The 19,863-nt window shown below is 50.7% G+C and overlaps 1 protein-coding gene across 1 annotated transcript in view; it reads right to left on the bottom strand.

The window, feature by feature from the left end:
- Window positions 1–19,863, bottom strand: part of CCDC180 (coiled-coil domain containing 180) — an 87,822-nt gene that overhangs the window by 49,177 nt on the left and 18,782 nt on the right. The window contains 12 exon segments of the mRNA XM_011993740.1: window positions 452–567; window positions 1,929–2,102; window positions 3,218–3,340; window positions 4,201–4,289; window positions 6,955–7,034; window positions 11,644–11,763; window positions 12,999–13,162; window positions 15,263–15,358; window positions 15,481–15,591; window positions 15,688–15,816; window positions 16,862–16,971; window positions 18,013–18,101. Coding sequence (XP_011849130.1) covers window positions 452–567; window positions 1,929–2,102; window positions 3,218–3,340; window positions 4,201–4,289; window positions 6,955–7,034; window positions 11,644–11,763; window positions 12,999–13,162; window positions 15,263–15,358; window positions 15,481–15,591; window positions 15,688–15,816; window positions 16,862–16,971; window positions 18,013–18,101 — 1,401 coding nt within the window.

Here is a 19,863-nt window from a genome sequence, read left to right as displayed (position 1 = left end):
CTCACTGCAACCTCCGTCTCCTGGGTTCAAGTGATTCTCCTGCCTCAGCCTCCCAAGTAGCCAGGATTACGGGCACCTGCCACCATGCCTGGCTAATTCTTGTATTTTTAGTGGAGGTGGGGTTTCACCATGTTGGCCAGGCTGGTCTTGAACTCCTGTCCTCAGGTGATCCACCCACATCTTTAAATTTTTAAAAGAAGGCCCCATGTTCTTGAACTGAAGCCACATTGCTTTGAAACTTCCCTCCACAAACTTTTAAAAATTTTCCCTGGAAGCTTCTTTATTGGCTGAGAGCAGAGCTGCAGAGGGCCACAATGCTTTCTAAGGTGAGAGGCACAATTTTCATCTTAAGCCTGCCAGTAGGCTCCTGGGCTCTTGGGCAGGCTGCCCTTGACCTTGAAGATGAATTTCTGACCATCCCCTCCTGCCTTTTGGAGTCTGGTTGGCCTACCTGGATTTCATGTTCTTCAGATAATCTTTGACCTTTTCCAGGTGAAACGCCAGTGTTTCTTTGTTGCTCTGCTGCCTCAGTTGGTCCAAGAGCCTATCAAGGTGGGCCTCCTGGACCTGGAAGCCACCCCCAAAACAAGAGAAGCAGACGTGACCTCCAGTGCTCACAGAGTGTAAGTCACCTGCAGGGACCCTGCTGCTAGAACTGAGGCCCAGGTGTCTCGGCAGATCCAGGACTCCCTTTCTACAAATGGGGCACCTAATCTGCCACCGCCCTCCCTCTCTCCACTATAGGCTTCTAGACTTTTTTCTGCCTGCAATGTTCTTCCCTGCCTACATCATACCCCCCGGGGGAACCAGCTCAGACGGGACCCCCGGAGACAGGGCCCTCACACCCACCCACCTGGTCAGGCCTGCACTACACCTGCTCCTCGCTCTCCTTCTCACCAGTTGTGCTTGAAATCAGAAGCTGAGTTTGTCCCCCCACCTCCTGGACTGTGTGAGAGCAGGCAGAGCAGGGGCCAGCTGACCTCCTGTGCAGGCAGGAGATTGCCCCAGTTATAGAGCGTTGAAATGACTCCCAACATGTGCACAGTTTGCTATGTGACTGACACATTTGTCTGTAATAACTTGGGGTGTCTTCCCCTTTTTCTTTCAGAATATGATGTCTTATCAGACCCCATATATGAGAACTTGGAGCTATTCCCCCCTTCACCTTGGGAATGTGATGTCACCCTTATCAATCCCCCATATGTGAGTTACTGACGTTAACTACTGTACTTCAAAATACTCAAGAGTTTGACACTTCAAGAGCTTAGGCTGAGGCAGGTTTCACTCTGGCAGTGGCTTATTTGAACGAGAGAGAGCTCAGGCTGTGACAGGCACTGGGGCTATGAAGCCATGCCACCAGCACCAGCACTACCCTCTGGCTTCCAGGGACCTATGAGCCATCACAGATATCCACTGTGATAGCTTGCAAGCCAGTTTCTCCGGAGAAACGGCACATAGAAAGGCACACCTGAAGCTTTTATTAGACTTTACTTCCCATGGAAGCCTACTTCCATCGTAATTGAACAACTAGACTTTAATAGCTTTGCAGCTTACAAAGTGCCTAATGTACCTGGTTTACTCCCTGTGGATGTATTCCTTTTGAGGTTGGTTCACGTTATTCTCCCCCTCTTTAAGCATTGTGAACCTATGAAAAAATTCTCTTTGAATGGCAATGAAGTGTGTGATTTCGTGATACCATCCTTTAATCATCTCCTTATTTGAACCATCTGACTGTCTCTCATGCAAACTCTTAGAGACATTTGGTTCCAGATTTCTGCTACTCCCATCTGATCCCATGACCAACGTAAGCCTTAATGTCCCCATCTGCCCAAATTTCATAGCTAAAGGTTCTCCATTTGGGTCAAGGAGCTGTTTGAGTTCATTGCTGTTTGTGGTGTGAAAAATGGAGCCCTAGGTGTGGGCCTCACCTGGCTCTCCAGGCTGTGCTTCTGCTGGTGCTGCTCCATCCTCTTCTCCAGCTCCAGCTCCTGCACCAACAGCTTGCTCTGGTGTGCCTCCCACAGTTGTACCGCCTCCTGGAAGTACCTGAAGAGGTTCGAACTCTGCCACTCTGTCTGATCTGCCAGGGTCTCGAAGGATTTCTGCAGTGGCAGAGCCCAGAGAAGGGACTTGAGGGCTGACAGTCCCAGGGCCAGGAAGAGGGCTCACCTGTGGGGCCCCCTGTCTCTAATGACTGAACAGCATTGCCCAGACACCATCCCTCAAGGTCAACTTCTAGGCTACACTGGGGCTCTTGGTCCTCCCTCCCTGGGACAGTGTTTTGGGTCTGCCCAAGGCCCTGCCCTTAGTCTTGTTGACTCTCAAGTCCCATCTCTAGACATATCCTATGTTCCACAAAAGTCTCTGACAGGAAGAAGATGGAGTGTGGGCCATTCCTAAAAAACAGGCTGGGCACTCAGAAGGCCACAGCAACGCTGGCCTGGGCATCTTTCCTTCTCTGGAGTTCTCTTACTCATGGCATCTGGGCCAAACACCGCACCTGCTGTGAAATCCTCACACACCACCCACCTTTTAAAAAAGGCATGTGTCTTACACCCTCATCTGGGTGAGGGCTGGGCAAGCTGCTGCCTGTAGACTAAATCTGGCCCTCTACCTGTTTTTGTTTGACCCTGTGAGCTACACACAGATATTTCAGTTTTAAAGTGGCTGGAAAATAATCAAAAGAAGATATTTAATGAGATGAAAATTACATACAATTCCAATTTCAGTGTCTGTCAATAAAGTTATTGGAACACAGTCATGTCATTTGTTTCTGCATTGCCTAGGGCTGCTTTTGTGTGGCACTGGTGGAGTTGACAAGGTATGTCAGAGACCTGATGGCCCACAGAGCCTAAAATAGTCACCATCTGGCCGTTCACAGAAAACATGAGCCAACCCCGGTTCAAGATACCACGTGTCTTGGGCTGAGGGCTTATTGTGCCTCCACAGCCCTTCAGTACCCAGGGTCAGCAATGGCCGGGGAGCGCTCATGGCCTGGAGTTCTGCACAGCACCCATGTCAGTGGGTGGCTGGGAGGAGTCAGGTGGGTGAGCTTGCAGTGGCCAGCATAAGGGGGCTGCTCTGAGAGGGTCTGACAAGGGTGAGTGGACACACTAGGAACATGCAAGTTGGAGCTCTTGGGCTCTTCTTACAGCCAGCACCCCGCGGACCCCCAACCCCACCTCAGCTCCCCAGTGGAACAGTCCCCAGCACGCACGTCCAAGAGCTCCAGGTCCTCCTCCACCTTGCCCTGGAGTGCTCCCACCATCTGGAAGAAGAACTGGTTCACCAGGGTCTCTGCCTCCTCCTCAGTGAAGGCTTTCCAGTCCAGCAGCTGCTTCTGGAGTGTGTGGGACAAGGCAGAGCCTGGTTTAGGACTGAGGTCCCCACAGGCATCAACTCCATCCTACAGGCCTCCGTGTTGCTCAAGTCAGACCTGAGCTCCAGGTGAGGGCCCTGCACCCCATGAATTCTGTTCCCCTTAGGGTCTGGAGGGCTAGGTGCAAATTGGCTGGAGAGGCATGCAGGAGCTCTTGTGAGGCTCCCCAAGGGGGACCCTCAGCTCGAACACACTTCACAACAGTTAAGCTTTGGGGGTGGAGGTGTTGCTTACAATCTTACCAAGGAGGCAGGAAGGGACATTCTGACTCCATAGTTCCCCTATCCTAGAGAACAAGTCACAGTTGTGCTTGGGTTTGGGAGCGAGTTTACTGTCTCACTCTGTTATGCAGTGGGCAGGGTGGAGGGGAAAGTGGGGCCAGGCCTATCTACGAAGGGGGCACATTGCAATAACCCCCAGAACACAACCTCCATTCATAAACAACGCCCAGTGCTGTGCATGACATAGAGTCAAGTGTGAAGTCTGAGGTGATCTGAGAGTGCACACTTCACCTTACATGGGCTTCCTGGAGGAGGTGATGGGCTAAAACCTGAGAGAGGGCAGGGATAGCTGGGGAGGGGATCTGGGCAGAAGGAACAGCTTCAGAATGCCCAGAGGCCAGTGAGCACCAGGCACTGGGGCTAGGAAGCCACTCCATTTTCTTCTGTGAGGAAGAAAAGCCTGGATGGAGGCTAAAGGGTGTGTGGGAGTGAGGTGGGGACATAGCTGGGGAGGGGAAGGTAGTGGGGATGGGGCCAGGAAAGGCACTTCAGGTCCCACCCAGGCATTCCTCTTCTCAGGCCTGCAGGAAGGGTGCCCACCTTACAATTCTGCACAAGCATCAGGCACTCCTGCCACGTCTTCTCATACAGCAGGCGGATCCGCATCATGCAGTCCACATGGTAGGTGTCTCCATGGGCAGAAAACAAAGCAAATCAGTCCACAAGGAAGAGAGGATTAGAAAGGGGAGTGTCCCCTCTGCAAAGGAGCAAAGTGCCTCCACAGCAACATTTATTTAGGTGAAGATAAGTGGTCCCGATTCAGATCAGGGGCTGGTGTCCCCTTACAAAGGCCCCGACACCCCAAGATAAGGATCTCAAATGAAGAGCTTGTCTATCTGTTCTGAATCCATTCTGGCCCTGACTCTTGACTCGGTTTCAGGGCTGGTGAAATTCCTTTTGGGAAGCTGCACCAAGTTGTAAACCAGTAATGAGAATGGAGATCAATGAGCATTTACTGATCCTATCTGTGTTCGTCCCTGAAAAACTGAAGGCACTAGCAGAACGCGCGGAAGCTTGCTTTTTTATTTATTTTCTCTATTTCTCCTCTCTTCAGTTTCCCAGCTTATAATAAACTCAGTGTGACTCTGATGTCTAGGATAAGCAACTCTGGTTTAGTGCTGTTGGCAATTTCTAGAAACTGAAAGACCACACAGAGATTTGGTGGTGGTTTTTCTTTGTCCAGGGCTGGGGAGAAGGGCAGGGGGATGGCAGCTGGGTGTAGATTTAGGATATCTGGGAGGGTTGACAGATGCTAGAACTGACGAGAAGAAACTCTAAATCTGCTTCTTCCTGTCCCCAGGCTAGTTCCTAGGCCAAGGTGTCCACACCCTTCCGTGAGGCCGCTTTGATAGGCTCTCCCACGTCCCCCTGCTTCCACTCCTGCATCCCTCTGGGCCATTTGCACCCCCTGACATCATCACCCCCAGCTCAGAACCTTCCACTGAGTTCCCACTGCCCTCAGGATAAAGCCCAGACTTCCATGTGCAGCCCACGTCGCCAGCAGAGTCCGGCTGCTTTGCATCTTCCAACCTCCCCTCCCTGTTTCCAAAGGCCCCAGTCCTGTCTTGCCTCCAGGGCACCCTACACTGTATCCCTGCCTGGAATGCTTCCTCCCTCTTGGCCTGGCTGACTCTTACCTCCCTTGCAGTTCTCAACCACATGATCATTTCCTTGTCAATGTCTTCCATGACCCTGAACCAGCTGTGTCCCTGACTATGGCTCCCACGGCTGGGAACCTGTCCATTCCCTGCTTGCTCTGACCTCTGCTCTGGACTGGAAGTGCCCGAGGGCAGAGCCAGCTACTGAATGCCAGGGCTCAGCACAATGCTTGTCTGTAGGAGGCACTGAATGAACAGTAGCCATTGCTATTATATAGAGTCTTATGGCTCACACAGAAACACCCTTAGTATTATAAACCTGAGAGCCCTAGAAGCAATGGCTTGTACTACTAGCTGAAGTACCCAAGCTAAGTCCAGCTGTGACACTTCATTGACTGTGTTAACTTGGGCAGGATACTTCAACTCTCCGTGCCACTAAACCCTTCTCTTACTACAAGAGGACAGTGATACCACTGACCTCACTAGGTTGCTATGATCCTCTAAGGAGATGAAAAACTTATTACATATCTTCTAGAGCAAGTCGTGTCAAACCTTTTCTATAGAGGGCTAGAGAGTAAACTGTTTTAGCTTTGCAGTCATACAGTCTCTGTTGTAACTACAGATGTTCCTTTATTTACAATGGGGTTACGTCCTAATAAACCCACCATAAGTTGAAAATATTTTCAGTTGAAAATGCATTTAATATACCTAACCTACTGAACATCATGGCTTAGCCTAGTCTATCTTAAATGTGCTCAGAAAACATACATGAGCCTACAGTTTGGCAAAATCATCTGGCAACAGAGTACGCTAGTTTACCCTCATGATCACAGGGCTGACTGGGAGCTGCAGCTTGTCACCGTTGCCCAGCATTGCCAGGGAGTATCCCACCACGTATCCAGGCACCACAGCCCCCAGGAAAAGAGCAAAATTCAAAATCTGAAGTACAGTTTCTGCTGAATGTGTACCACTTTCACACTACTGTAAAGTCGAAAAGTCCTAAGTTGAACCATCCTAAGTCAGCGGCCATCTGCATTCACTTCTGCCATTTCGAGTGAAAGCAGCCAGACAATACGTCAACAAATGAGGCAGTTGGGGGGTCTAACAACACTTAGTTCCAAAACCAGCAGTCAGCACACAGTTTACAGCCTGACTGCCCTTATTATAGAGCATTTTGAAACATCACCATTTGTGATTGAGGACTCTGTATAAGCCAGGCACTGGACTACCACTGGCCATCCACCCCACAAGCAGGGACCATTATTACTCTTCTTGCCATCCCTATTTTACAGAGGAGGACATTGAGGCCACTGGAGGCCCTGATTTTCCCAAGGTCACACAGCCCGGGAGGAGCAGAGCTGGGCATCAAGACCATGTGCTCCACCTCACACTCTTGGGGCATGCTCCTGGGCCTTCCTCAAGGAGGGCATCAGAGCCATCTCTCTGTCTCCATGCTTGGGTCAGGGGTCAGGGGTCAGAGGGTGTGGCTAGTGTAGCTGCAGGCTAGGCAGTGAGGAAGGGAGGTCTTGGGAAAGGAGGAGGGGCCTTTTAAGCTCTCAGAGCTCACTCTTCCTGCCACACCCCCATCCCTCCTCCCAGCGATGGTCGTACCACTCACTTGAATGAGCTTCGGCAAAGCAACTGCTTGAACAGAGTTCTGGAAAAATGCAGGTGGAGTCCCACAGACGTCACTCACCTAGCTCCTTGTTCATGGAGTTGAGGGAAGAATGCCACTCAGTCAGCTGAGTTTTGCTGTAATTGGGGGGCAGGAGGTCACTGGGAAGGAAGATACGGCAAGTAAGTCACACAGGAACAAAAGTTTACTAACCAAAATGGGTAGCATCTTCAAGAAACATAGCTCCAGAAAATCGTCGATTTAAATACTGAAGAACAAAGGGAACTGCTGGGGATTTCCTGGTGTTCAAACATGACCCGGTTGAAAGGTCTTTTAATTAACAAATTCTAAGTAACAAACTTGTTACTTAGAAAAGAAAAGAACATAATTTTTCCAGTGGAAAAAACAAACTGTTCCCATCCCTTGACCAAGGAAGCCTCCTTCTGGGACTTAATCTGAGATGGCATTATAGAATGCATGTAAAGTTTATGTATTAAGATGTTCACTTAACAATGCTATTCATAAACACACATGAAGATTAAAAAACCTTCACATCAACAGTAGAAAACTGTCTAAATAAAGTACAGCAAATCCTCTTCTGAAGTCATTAAATATAGTGTCATAAAAAAGAATGAGATCATGGCCTTTGCAGCAGCACGGATGGAGCTGGAGGCTGTTCTCCTACATGAACTGACACAGGAACAGGAAACCAAATACCGCAGGTTCTCACAAGTGGGAGCTAAACTTTGAATACATATGGGCATAAAGAAGAAAACAGACACCAGGGCCTACTTGAGGGTGGAGGGTGGAAGGAGGGAGAGGATGGAGAAGCTACCTATATTTTATTATGCTTATTACCTGGGTGACAGAATAAGCTGTACACCAAAACCCCACAACACGCGATTTGCCTAGGTAACAAACCTGCACAGGTACCCCTGAATCTAAAATAAAAGTTGAGAAAAAGAGACCAAATTCTTTTTTAAATTTTTGTTTTTAAGTTCCAGGGTACATGTGCAGGATGTGCAGGTTTGTTACATAGGTAAACGTGTGCCACGGTGATTTCCTGCACCTATTAACCCATCACCTAAGTATTAAGCCCAGCATGCATTAGCTATTTTTCCTAATGCGCTCCTTCCCCCTACCTCACCCCCAACAGGCCCCGGTGTGTGTTGTTCCCTTCCCTGTGTCCATGTGTTCTCATCATTCAGCCCCCACTTTTAAGTGAGAACACGCGGCATTTGGTTTTCTGTTCCTGTGTTAGCTTGCTGAGGATAATGGCTTCCAGCTCCATCCATGACCCTACAAAGGACATGATCTCATTTTTTAATGGTTGCATCGTATTTCACGGTGTATATGTACCACATTTTCTTTATCTGATTAGACATCTAAGTTAAAAAAAAATAGTGTGGCAGATTAAAAAATGGTCAGCTCCCTCCCATGGGGGAGGTAGAGTCTATTTCTCCAGTCCTGTAATCTGGGTGTGGCTATGTAACTGGCCTTAGCCAATGGGACATTAGCAAATACAACCTAGCAGAGGCTTGGGAAGGGCTGTGCATGGATTTGTCCTCTCCTGCTGCAGGGACCTTCTGCCACCCGCTGTGTGTAGGATCCCAGGTTGGCCTCCCGGAAGCTAAGAAAGTATATGGAGAGAGGACCCAGCTGACCCAGCAGAGACTCCAGACACACAGGTGAGGCCATCCTAGACCTTCCAGCCCTGGCCAAGCCAGCCCACACAGGGGGAACCAACCAGCTGACTTACAGAATTATGAAAAACTAGACATGATTGTTGTTTAAAGACGCTAAAAACTGGATGATGTTTAACGGTGTGGAAGAGGTGTATTGCTAGAGGGATCATATGATTTATTGTCTAAACCAGGACATTTTTGACAGTGAAAGAGGTCACTATGAATGATTATGCCAGAACAAGATGTGTCACCCAGTATGGTCTTGGGCAAACAGGGATTCAGGTAACCCTAGTCATAAATGGACAGTAAAGAGCAAAAGGTAGGTACAAGAGTATGCATAGCACTATCTCAACTCTAAGCATTACACTAAATGTAATGTGGTCTCCTGGAACAGAAGAAGGACACCAGTGGAAAAACAGGTGAAATGCAGATGAAATCTGGTGTTTAGTTAACAGAAATGCATCAAAATGAATTTGTCACTTTTGATGAATGTCCAGTGGCATATAGAATGGCAGCATTAAGGGAAACTGGGTGAAGAGCTAGGGTTAGGAATTCTGTGTGCTATCTTTGTAACTTTTCTAGAAATTGAACATAACTCCAAAATACAAATTTTATTTTTTGAAAAAAAATTTTTTAAATCATATGCACATATACTTATTGGGGCCAAGAAAACTCATGGGAATTCTCCCAGGTGTTTGGATATCTCCCTGTCAAGGCCTTGGGGAATGTTAGCTAGACTTTCCCCTCTGCCATCACTACCACACGCTCCCAGCAGACCCTGTGTTTGAGTAGCAAGGATCCCCGCCAAGTTTCTGGAGATTAGGGGGTTCCAGAAGAAGGGCCTAAAACTGTGGGCCAGGATGGTGTGTGGGATCCCCACACTGCCCTATGAGGCAGTCCCCTTGGGACAGCTCCTCGAGCTTGATTAGAAGGCTCTTCACTGCCTGACAGATCAGGGAGGAAGAGAGGGTCATCTACACAGTGGGTTTTCTGGGTGCTATCAAGGCCCCAAGACCCAGCCTTCTCTACTGATGTTCACTTGAATCTATGACCAAGGTTTTACAACTTTACCTTTAGACCTGTGTGCTCCAGACTTATGTTCACAGGACACACTGCTGGATGCCAGAATTGTGTCCTGACCTCACCTCTCTACACACTTCCACTGCAAAGGAGTTTCGTGGTCCTGCCAACACCCACTCTCCCCCTGATTTGCAGAGTTGTCCCACCTTCCTCCAGGCCAGGTCTAATGGCCTGCCTGCTCCCCCTGCAGACACTGCCATTGCACAGTGTCTCCAAGCTGTGGCCAGAAACGTCTATGGGTACATTTTTTTCTCCTTGTGTTTGATCCTGTCCCTCTCTTCCATTCAGACAGGTGACCAACCAATCCACATTGACATCCTGTGAGAGGGATGTGGCAGGGCAGCCCAGAAATGTTTCTGGCTTTCATTCTCAAAAGCCTAATTTCTTGGGAGAGTCTAGTGCATTGGTGAGAAGGTGCTTGTGGCAGCAGGCTGAGAGCCGAGGGGACCAGGTATTTCCTCAACCCCTATACAAAGAGGCTGTGGGGGAAACGCAAACAGAGCAGGACAGGCAGCTGCCTGGCAGTGGCAGCCTGGATTCTGCTTCCTGGTGGCACTATGGGAGCATCTGCAAGACCTAGGGCCCTGGAGAGAAACCACTGCCTGTGCGTGAAGACTCAGGGGCTCAGAGCAGCCTCCTTGAGGAGGTTCCTATGTCCACTTGTCTGGAGGCAGTAGGAGCCCAGTGGCATTGGGGTGAACTATAACTGAGAACCAGACATCCCAACAGCAGCCCTGGCATTGCATGAAATTCTAGAACTTTGCCTCAAGGGATATGACTCCCAGAAAGACCAAGTTCTATCCAACTTAAAGAACAGGGGCTCAGAGTCAGAAATAAGTTGAATTATAGAAAAGAACACAAGTACTTTCCCTGTTCTGAGATGTGTATCCATCTTGTTAATTTTACACCTGGATCAAAATGTAACTGTACAAAATGTCAAACACAAGGAGAAAAACTGGGCCGGGTGCAGTGGCGCACACCTGTAATCCCAGCACTTTGGGAGACCGAAGTGGGTGGATTGCTTGAGCTCAGGAGTTCGAGGCCACCCTGGCCAACATGAAGAAAGCCCACGTCTACTAAAACTTCAAAAATTAACTGGGCGTGGTGGCTCATGGCTGTAGTCCCAGTTACTCTGGAGGCTGAGATGGGAGGATCGCTTAAGCCAGGAGGCAGAGGTTACAGTGAGCCGAGAGTGCACCACTGCACTCCAGCCTAGGCAACGGAGTGAGAACCTGTCTCAAAAAAAGAAATTAACTGTCCATGGGGTAGGAGGTGCCTGCCTAGGGGCAGGCCCTCTAGCTCAAGCCATGTGGAGCCTTACTAGTCTTTTACATCCTAGGAGAAGTTAGGACCTGGGGGTGCGGAGATGAGAAGAATCTGTGTCCCAGGTTACTAGAGAGCATTTCCACAACACACGGCACCTCCACTTTGCAGTACCAGGCAAGCTCCATCCTGCTTCTGAGAGTGGAGGCTACGAACTCCCTGGACAGTGGATTCTAGGATCTAGAACACTCAGTGGGCACCCCACTGAATAGCTTTCTCATGAAACTGAAATCAGGGCTGGGTGGACCCACATCTGAGGAGAGCTGCCACAGCCTCTGACAGGTGCCTCCAGCCTCCAGTGTCAGATGCCTGATACACACCTCCAAACTGCAAAGCTCATGGAGCCACTCCGCTCCCCAGTGCCCTCAGAAAAAGGTCCAAACCCCTCCACCTGGCCACAGGCCCTGCGTGCTCTGATCTGTGCCTCCTCCTCCCTCACCCCCGTTCATTGCTTCTTTCAAGCTGTTTGGCAGCTACACCAAGCTTCTTCCTGCAGCAAATGGGCCATGCCCTTTCTTGTGAGTGGGGCTGAAATGGCCTAGGCGGCCAGCCCAGGGCCAGAGAGCTGGCAGTTGGCCTACTTAGTCTGAAGGATGTCTTGGGGGACAGGTTGTAGGCCACTTCTGCCTCCCCCACTGAACCCCAAGAAGCACCCCTCCCGGGCCACCCCTCCTGCCCATACCAGATGGTGCAGAGGTGCTTCAGCCGCCTTTGCTGCAGGACGTTCTGGGTCTTCAGCATGACCTCTAGCTCCTTCACCACAGCCAGGGGAGTATGGATACTCTCACTGGCCATGAACTCACTGGTGATCAGACATTTTGGCACCATAAAGGGGAGAGAAGGAGCAGGGCAGGAGGGAGAGAGGGAAGAGAACCATGGTGAGAGCATTCAGAGCCCCAGCACTCCTTCCCTAACACCACCCCAGCCCCTTCCTCCCCAGCCTTTGCCTCTCCTCTAGGACCCTAAAGAAAGGAGAGGGAGAGGGTTGGAGGGAGAAATGGGGGAGGGAGAAATGGAGGAAAGAATGGAGCGACAGTCAGGTCAGTGGAGCTCTGGCACCAACAGCATGAGACCAGCAGGCTCAGATTTGGTGGGCTCCTGACCGCCTCCTGCCTGCTCTGTAACTTTGGTCAAGTCCTTCTCCTACTCTGAGCCGCAGTTCCTTCTTCTGTAAAATGGAACTCATGATGGTGCCTTTCTCATTGGCACTTGTGCGCACTCAGTAAAATGATGCAAGCAAGGCCCCTAGCACTGTACTTGGCTCATGGGAAATGCCCAGTAAACGGCAGCCATTGCTATCACTGTTGATGATGTTTGGCATTTATAACAGCTTCCCAGTGCCAGGCCCAGATAGGCACTTTCCATGCAGTATCTGGTTGGATCGCTGAAACTCTATCACAGGTCCGTTAGGATGCCTGTTTTGCATAGGAAGAGACAGATTCCGAATGTTCAAGGGCTTGGTCAAGGTCACATGGAAAGGCAAGACGGAGGTAGGCCTTCGTACACTTTTCCTTCATCCACAGCAAAAGTGCCACTTGGCAGAGGAAGCATGGAGAAGGGACCTCTTTTCACGCCCCTCCCATGGGAGGGAGGAAACATGCTCCCCAAGGGAGGGAAGTGCTTGCCTGAAGGATGTCCATTCATTCACACCCAGTGTCCACAGGGTTATGAGTGATAACAAAGAGTGGAAATTATACAGATAATTGGATGAATGTTTTCCAGCTGTATGGAGCTCAGAGAATGGTCATGAAGCAAGGTTCATGAATAAAATATGAAACCGCATATACTGTATGGATCTAAAAGAGCCTGGGAGAAAATATATCAAAATATTTGCTGTGCTTCTCACTGTGGGGAGAGATTAGTGGTGATTTTTAATTTATTCTTTATACCTTTATCTATTTTTAACTTTAAAAAGAGCAGAGAGAAACAGCAGCATTTTTAAGTAATGGCAAATAGTGAGGGAGAATGCCAGCCCTAGCCTCTGCCAGCCCCTGGTGGGCTGGAGAAGGAGCTGTGTGTGGTGTGGGTGGCGCTGACCTGAAACTCTGCAGCAGGGCCTCCTTCTTGAGATCCTTCCAGGTGTCCACCAAGCCCTGCCAGCGGTGGCGGCTGTCCAGCTCCTGCTGCAGGGTGGACTCCATCAGGTTGACGAACAGCTGGGCGAGGGCCTTCCGGTTGCCCAGCAGGGCATAGTTCATGACCTGTCGTCACAGATGGACAGGGCTCTAGACAGGACACGGTCTCTCTTGGGTCAAGGTGAGTCTCAGTTAGAGAGGAGCAGTGGGAGGCTGGAGAGGGGACGTGCAGGCTGAGGGTTGAGTGCGGTGGTCGCAGGGCCTGAGGGGGACTGAGGGGTCAGTGGGCACTCAAGGAAGCTTCCTGGCACTGAGTAGCCATGGACCAGGGTCTTCCTTGAAGGTTTAACCATAGACCCTGACTGCATGAGCTTCATAGCAGCTCCAAGGTCACTTCAGATGTTTGTTAAAGAAGGTGAAAGGAGGTAGGCACTCAGTGAGCTCTAAGTGTTTACTCTTTTTTATAAATTTCTTCCAAAAGCAGAGCGCTTGTGCCATCAGGGACGAGCCACATATGCTTGTTAGGAGAACCGAGACCCAATGGCAAGATGAGGCCAGAGCTAGAACATTCTTCAGCAGTTCTCCCATGGCTTCTCAATTGGGCACCCTTGGCATGGGCATGGGGATGATTCTCCATTGCATGGCACTGTTTTGCCCTTTAGCATCCTTGCCCCTGCTTAGATGGGAGTAACTTCCCCCATCCTCCCTGGTTCCAAATACCTCCACACATTTCCCAAAGCCCTCCAGGGAGGTGGCAGTATGCTGGGGCAGTGGGTGAAAACCCCGCCAAGCTCAGAGGCTAGAAATTCCAGTAATGCTTTTCAGTGGAGCCTGAGGCTTGATGCCAGCTGTACTTCCTAGCTGGGTGGCACTGGCGAGTATTTCCTCAACCTACAGATCCGCAGCCATAAGATGGGGTTCATGCTATTTATAGCATAGGGATTTTGTGACAATAAATGAGAAAAACACAGGTAGAGCAAGTAGCAAATGCAACTTGTAATAATGAGTGAAGCATAGGGAAGGGAAGCAGTGAAACACATCCAGGACACTGAAATCCTTGACTCTCCTATTGGATAAAACGTGCACAACTTAGGAGCCCTCCCTGATCTCAGAAGACAGCTACCACAGCTGGACCCTCTTTTATTATCCTCCCAACAAATCCTGACATGTATTATAGGCAGTCTTACGATGGCTTGACATGATTTTTCAACTTTATGATGGGTTTATGAAGGTGTTAAATGCATTTTTGACTTTCTATACGTTTTACTTATGATGAGTACATTGGGATGTGACCCTATCGTAAGTGGAGGAACATCCATATTAACTTCATTTAATGACTCAGCAAGCTCCAGGCTTGTGCTGAGTCATTTCAGAAGCTTCCACATCCGGACAGTTGAGAAGGTCTGTGCTCACTCCTTGCCTGTGCTTTATCCGGGTCACCACGGTGCTGACGTGGGCTGGACCTGTCTGTGATTCTAAACACCGTCCTCTTTTCAGCCTACTGTGTTGCCAGGAGGCCCCTTATCCAGCAAGCTCAGCTCACTGCACAAGACCAGGAAACCCACAATGTGCCTTTGGGCAGCCAAAAGAGGAGTCCTCTCTCGCAGCAGAGGAGTCAGACTTTGCTCTGACTTTGGAGACATCATGAACAACCTTGAATTTTGTGCTTTCCACCCCAAGGAAAGCGGCCGGGGGGAGGGGTGCTGGGGGCACCGACAGGGGAAAGCAGTGGGGACAGAACCAAGAGGCAGGCTCAGCAATGGGCACAGACCACTGATAGGAAGAGAGGCAAGAAGAGGCAGAAAAGCCAGACACAGCAGGCAGAGCAGGTCTCTCGAAGGTGGAAACCACCCTGAGACCACCATAGTCCCCCAACGATGACTCTATAGTGTAGCACCTATTGCATTGCACACAGTTGCTGAGACATGACCTAGTAGATGCTCAGTAACATCGCCAGCGCTCCAGACAATAGCCCTATATGAGGTATGCCTGGTTCAAGATGTCAGGGAAATATGAAATGTACTTTAGAAAGATCTCTATTGAAAAATGCTTACGATAGCAAGGACTCTGCTTCTCTACCTCAGAGACCCACCTGGGCCCCTTAGAAACGTAATAGATGAGAAGCCCACCATTCCCGAGACACCAGACACCAGGTTCGGGGTGTCCCGGGTTCCTGGTCCTGCCCCTTCTCCCATGGGCTGATCCCTGCACAGGAAAACCACTCACCATGGCTTCTTTATTTATCAGCTTGTACACATCGGGCCGCATGAGGTATGAAGTTTTCTCTATGACTTCAGCATATTTCTTCAACACATCTTTTAGCTAGAAATGACAAGGTACCATACTTAGTGACTCATTTCCTGGAGAACTAAAAGGAAACAGAAGGATGCCTAATAAACCTGGCAAGTGACAATCACCACAGAGCCCACCTGCAGCCGACTTACTTTATTGACTCGAGAGAACTCCAGCGAGTGCAGGGCCTCATCCAGCTCCTTAATCTCCTGCTTCTGGAGCAGGAACCGCCTGGCCACCTTATCCCACAGCTCTAGCAGGGCCTATGCAGAGAAGTCTGGGTCAGGTTAGGAGCCGGTGGGAGGGAGGGAAGTAGCAGGACCCGGGTGGGGCAAGCCCAGCCATGAAGGGACCCCTACTTGGATGGTGTAGTCCTCAAGGTTGGTGTCGTTTTCCACCTTTAGGAAGAGACGGTTCATTTCTTCATCAGACTCGGTCAGCTTCTTCAAAAAAAGTCCCGCTGTGTCCACAATGAGAGCTTCCATTTCCTGCAACAGGCCAGGGGGATGATGGCCACAGCATCAGAACCCCCAGGAAGGAGAGAGCCCTCCCTGTCATAGGCGAAGTGCCAGGCATGGTCCCATCTCAAAAATGATGATCGTTGCCTAGACCTAAGGAGTCGAGGCTCACTAGTCAGCTCACAGCCATGCCACACACTCTGCACTGAGCCCTCCTTCTTGGCTCATTTGATCCTCATCACAGTCTTCAAATTGGCTGCTGACATCGGGCCTAGCCTACGGTTGGCACTCAACAAATATTCATTAAAGAAGTGGCCAAATGAAAGAATGCCAAGTTTACTTCAGATGAGGAAACTGAGGCTCAGGTAGATGGCTTCACCAAAGCCACAGAGCTCAAGGGTGAAAGCAGACCTGGCATCTAGTTGGGAACGTATGAAGAAACATGGCTGGAGAGCCTGTTCTTGGTGCTTTGGGCACAGAGCCAGCTCCAGGAATCCAGGGCAGGGCAACACAGGTCAGAGAAGACTCAGGGAGAAGGGGACAAGTGGAAATCTGGGGCTCAGGGCAATCCAGAAGGGCAAAGGCTGGTCTCATTTAGGGAACATTCCAGACACCAGTGTGTCTGGAGATGAGGTCTCCGGAGAGGAATGAGAGCTGAATGGGGGGCAGTCCATAAGAGCCCAGCAGAGCCGGGCTGTCAGCGGTGGGTGTGCCATTCTGCCCTCCATCAGAAGGACTGAGCAGGGAGGCCAAAGGCTAGGTTTGGTGTCCGACCTGGAGAGCAGTTCTGACTTGGGCCCTTATGCACCAAGTCAGGTGAGACTCTCTGGGCCTCACTGCAAAAGGATAATAACAGCACATGACCTGTAGCGCTTTTCCAAGAACTACGGGGAGCTGTGCTCACAAACACTCATAACGAGCCACTCAGGCACTAGGAGACGGTTCCATGTCTGTCTAAGGCTCTGTGAGCCCCTGAGGACCTCTGCTGGAGAGGGGAAGGGAGGCTGGGAGCCATGACACACCCGCCTTTGGAATGGCACAGGAAGGGAAGAGGAGGGAGAGGGAGGATTCTCACCTTTCCAACCTGCGCAATCTCCTCCTCAAAGCTGGCCAGAGCGCCCTCGTAGCTCCTCCTCTTGTGTTCTGCTCGCCTTTGAAAGGTGCTGGTGCTTATCTTCTCAGGAACTGTGGAGCAACAACAGAGGTGATGAGGCTGCCTTCAGAGCTCTCAGGCAAAGGCAGCACAGGCAGGCAGCCCCTGCACACCGAGGCCCGACTCAGAAGGTGGACCTGAGAGCCAGGTCAGGGTGGCAGAGGCTTAAGGAAAAAGAGAAAAGACAACAGTGATTCCTGAGTGCTAGAGGGACTGAGGCCTCAGATATATAGTTAAAAGCTGAAAAATCTCCTAAATAGTATGAACAGAATGTTTTTTTAAAAAAAGTTCTATGGAAGCAAATACATACAGAAATGATAGCTACCAACACTTCCATAGTACTTCCTGCATAGTGGGTATTGTTCAAACTCAGCTAGTCTTCACGCTCAGGCCACGAGGTGGTTTCCATTCCTAGCCTTGCTTCACAAGTGAGGAAACTCAGTCATGGCAGGTTGAAGAACCAAGCTGGCCAGCAGCTGAGCAGGGATCTGGGCCACTTGCTTCCAAGTCTATGCTCCTGCCACATGCTCTGCTGTCCCCTTTATCCAGGTGGGAAGCCGGATGCCACATGGGTTAACCAGGGGTGGGTTGGGGTGGGGGCTGGTGACTCTTCGGAGAAGAAGAGGTGTCATTGTGAAGGGGAAGGTTTTACTTTCTCTTTCTCCCCTTCCTTTGTTTGTCTTCAGTGAACACGTATTTTTTTTAATCATAAAGAAAAAAGGTTTTTATATTAGGATAAAGTCAAACTAGGACAATGTGGTAGGAAGGAAGAAAATGCAGATGAGAAATACTGTTGGCAACCTGCAAGAAAGCGCATGGCATCCTTTAGTCACCTGGTTTTCATCAGTAACTGCCCTCCATGCAGGCAGCTCCCCTCCTCCCCCAGCTCCCTGCACAGGTGAGGACTCTTGGGTGAGATGCTCAGGGAGAATGTCCTTCAGGTGACTGAGCTGAGGAACACAGTGGGAGCTCAGGGCCTTCCTCAGAGGAGTTGCCAGGAGACGTCCCCACCTCCTGCCCAGGTCTTGCCCTGGCCCAGGACAGGCCTGTCTTGAGGCTGAATGGAGGCTCACCCATAGTGTCCATGAGACCCCGCACTTTTCGGGCAGCGATGGTGCTCTCACTCTCTCGGGCTTTTTCTCTCTTGGCTCTTTCCTTTTCCCTGAGACACAAGCAGAGAAGAGTGAAGTCCCGATGCCATCCATGGCAGCTCTGGCACATAAGGGCACCAAGGGGTGATTCTCCAGAGGGCCTGTGGACAGCAGCAATGGACTAGGCACACCCCAATTCCAGAGAGCCCTGAGGCAGTGCCCAGGTTCCCAACAAACGCCGCTTGGGGTCCCCTGCCAGCAGACACCGTGGGTCCCTAGGTGAGAGGTTGGGTTCCTGCCTTCAGGGAGCCTGCTCTGGCTCTGGTGGTCAAGTGTGGATGATGAGCCTGAGACACTTCCCAGCTGGGGAAACCGAGGATCAGAAGGGGTATGAGCAGCCCAGTAAAGCCAGATCATGCTAGCTCTTGGCATGCATCCTTATTTGCTCCTTCAGCAACCCATCCTATGATGTACTTGAGGTAACCCTATTTTCCGGAAAGGGGGAAGGGGCTTATAGGAACCACAGAATGCAACAGAGAGGAGACTCCAAGATCCATCCTTGTGACACTAAGGCCCATGGAATTTGGGTGAGGGAGGAGACAGCTGGGGTTCCAGGAGGAACTATTTCAACAGGGAGGACCAGCGGGGTGGATGTGACATCAGCTTTGGAATTGGCATCTGTGAATGCCCTGTCCATGGGGCAAGGACCACAGAAATCCCGCAGCTCCCAGTGACTGCTGCCATTCCTTGGGCCCCCCATATGTCCAACACTTTCCAGCCAACTTCTCATTCAGCCCTCAGTGCAGACCTAGCAGCGAGGAAGTTGCTGGGCCTGGGCTGCAGCTGCTGGGGCCCAGGCCAGTCTTCTAGAGAAAGGTCTTTCAGACCCTGTCATTCTAAACGCTCCTGGACCAAGGCAGCCCTGTAGGAGCTGAGATGATGACCCCTGCTGTCAACTCTGGCTTCTTAGTCACTTGCTCCAGGGACTTGGGGCTTGTTTATACCAGTGGTGATTTACCCCCTGGCCTGGGCTGGTCTCCATCCACCCAGGGATCTGCCCTGTGTAATGAGCATATAGGTGGACTGTCCTTGGCTGGCTGACTCTTCAAACATCTGCACCCTTTGCTTTGATGCCTGAGGGAGACAGGGTGCCCTGGCTCTGCCACTCATGTGTTCGGCCCAGTCTGGCCTCTGCTAGCCCTGCAGAGTGTCTAGAGGGAGCTGGGCCTGATGGGTAGTTCCTCTAGATTCCCACCTGGGGCATCAGGCTCCCTGTAACCCTGGACCCCCACCTGGGGCATCAGGCAGGGTGACATGGGCTAGAGAACGCTGATCTCGAGTCTGGGCTTGGGTGGGCCAGTGGATTTTTCCATCTGTCGGGAGTTAAGAGCATGAGGGTCAGAAGCTTTGGGGGTGGCTTTCCTGGGAAAATTCAAAGGCCAGGTCAGGGCAGAGAACTGTACTCATCAAGGGGTCTGTCCCTGCCCCAAAGAGGATGAAAGGAACCACCAAGACAGGCAGAGGAGGCCTGCTTTCTATCCCAGAGTCCCAGGCCCAGCAAGGGTTTATGGCTTGTGTAGAACTCAAAGTGCCTAAGGGAAGCCCCACGCCTGCTCCATTCTCTCAAGAACCCTGGGAAGAAGATCTGTTTCTTCCTTTCCCCATAGCTGAGAGTCAGAGCTCAGCGAACTGAAGTGGCATGCTTAGGAACCGCTGAACCTGGAAGTTCACAAGAAACTGCTGATCTCCATGCCTGACCCCACCTGCTCTCATCTCAGGGAACTGCATTTCTGCTGTTCACCCAGCACTCAGGCCAGAGACCAAGGGCTCACA

Source organism: Mandrillus leucophaeus, unplaced genomic scaffold, assembly GCF_000951045.1.
Source record: "Mandrillus leucophaeus isolate KB7577 unplaced genomic scaffold, Mleu.le_1.0 Scaffold433, whole genome shotgun sequence".
Taxonomy (NCBI): Eukaryota; Metazoa; Chordata; class Mammalia; order Primates; family Cercopithecidae; genus Mandrillus; species Mandrillus leucophaeus.
Note: the sequence above shows the minus strand (reverse complement) of the source record. Positions and strands in the feature narration are given on the sequence as shown.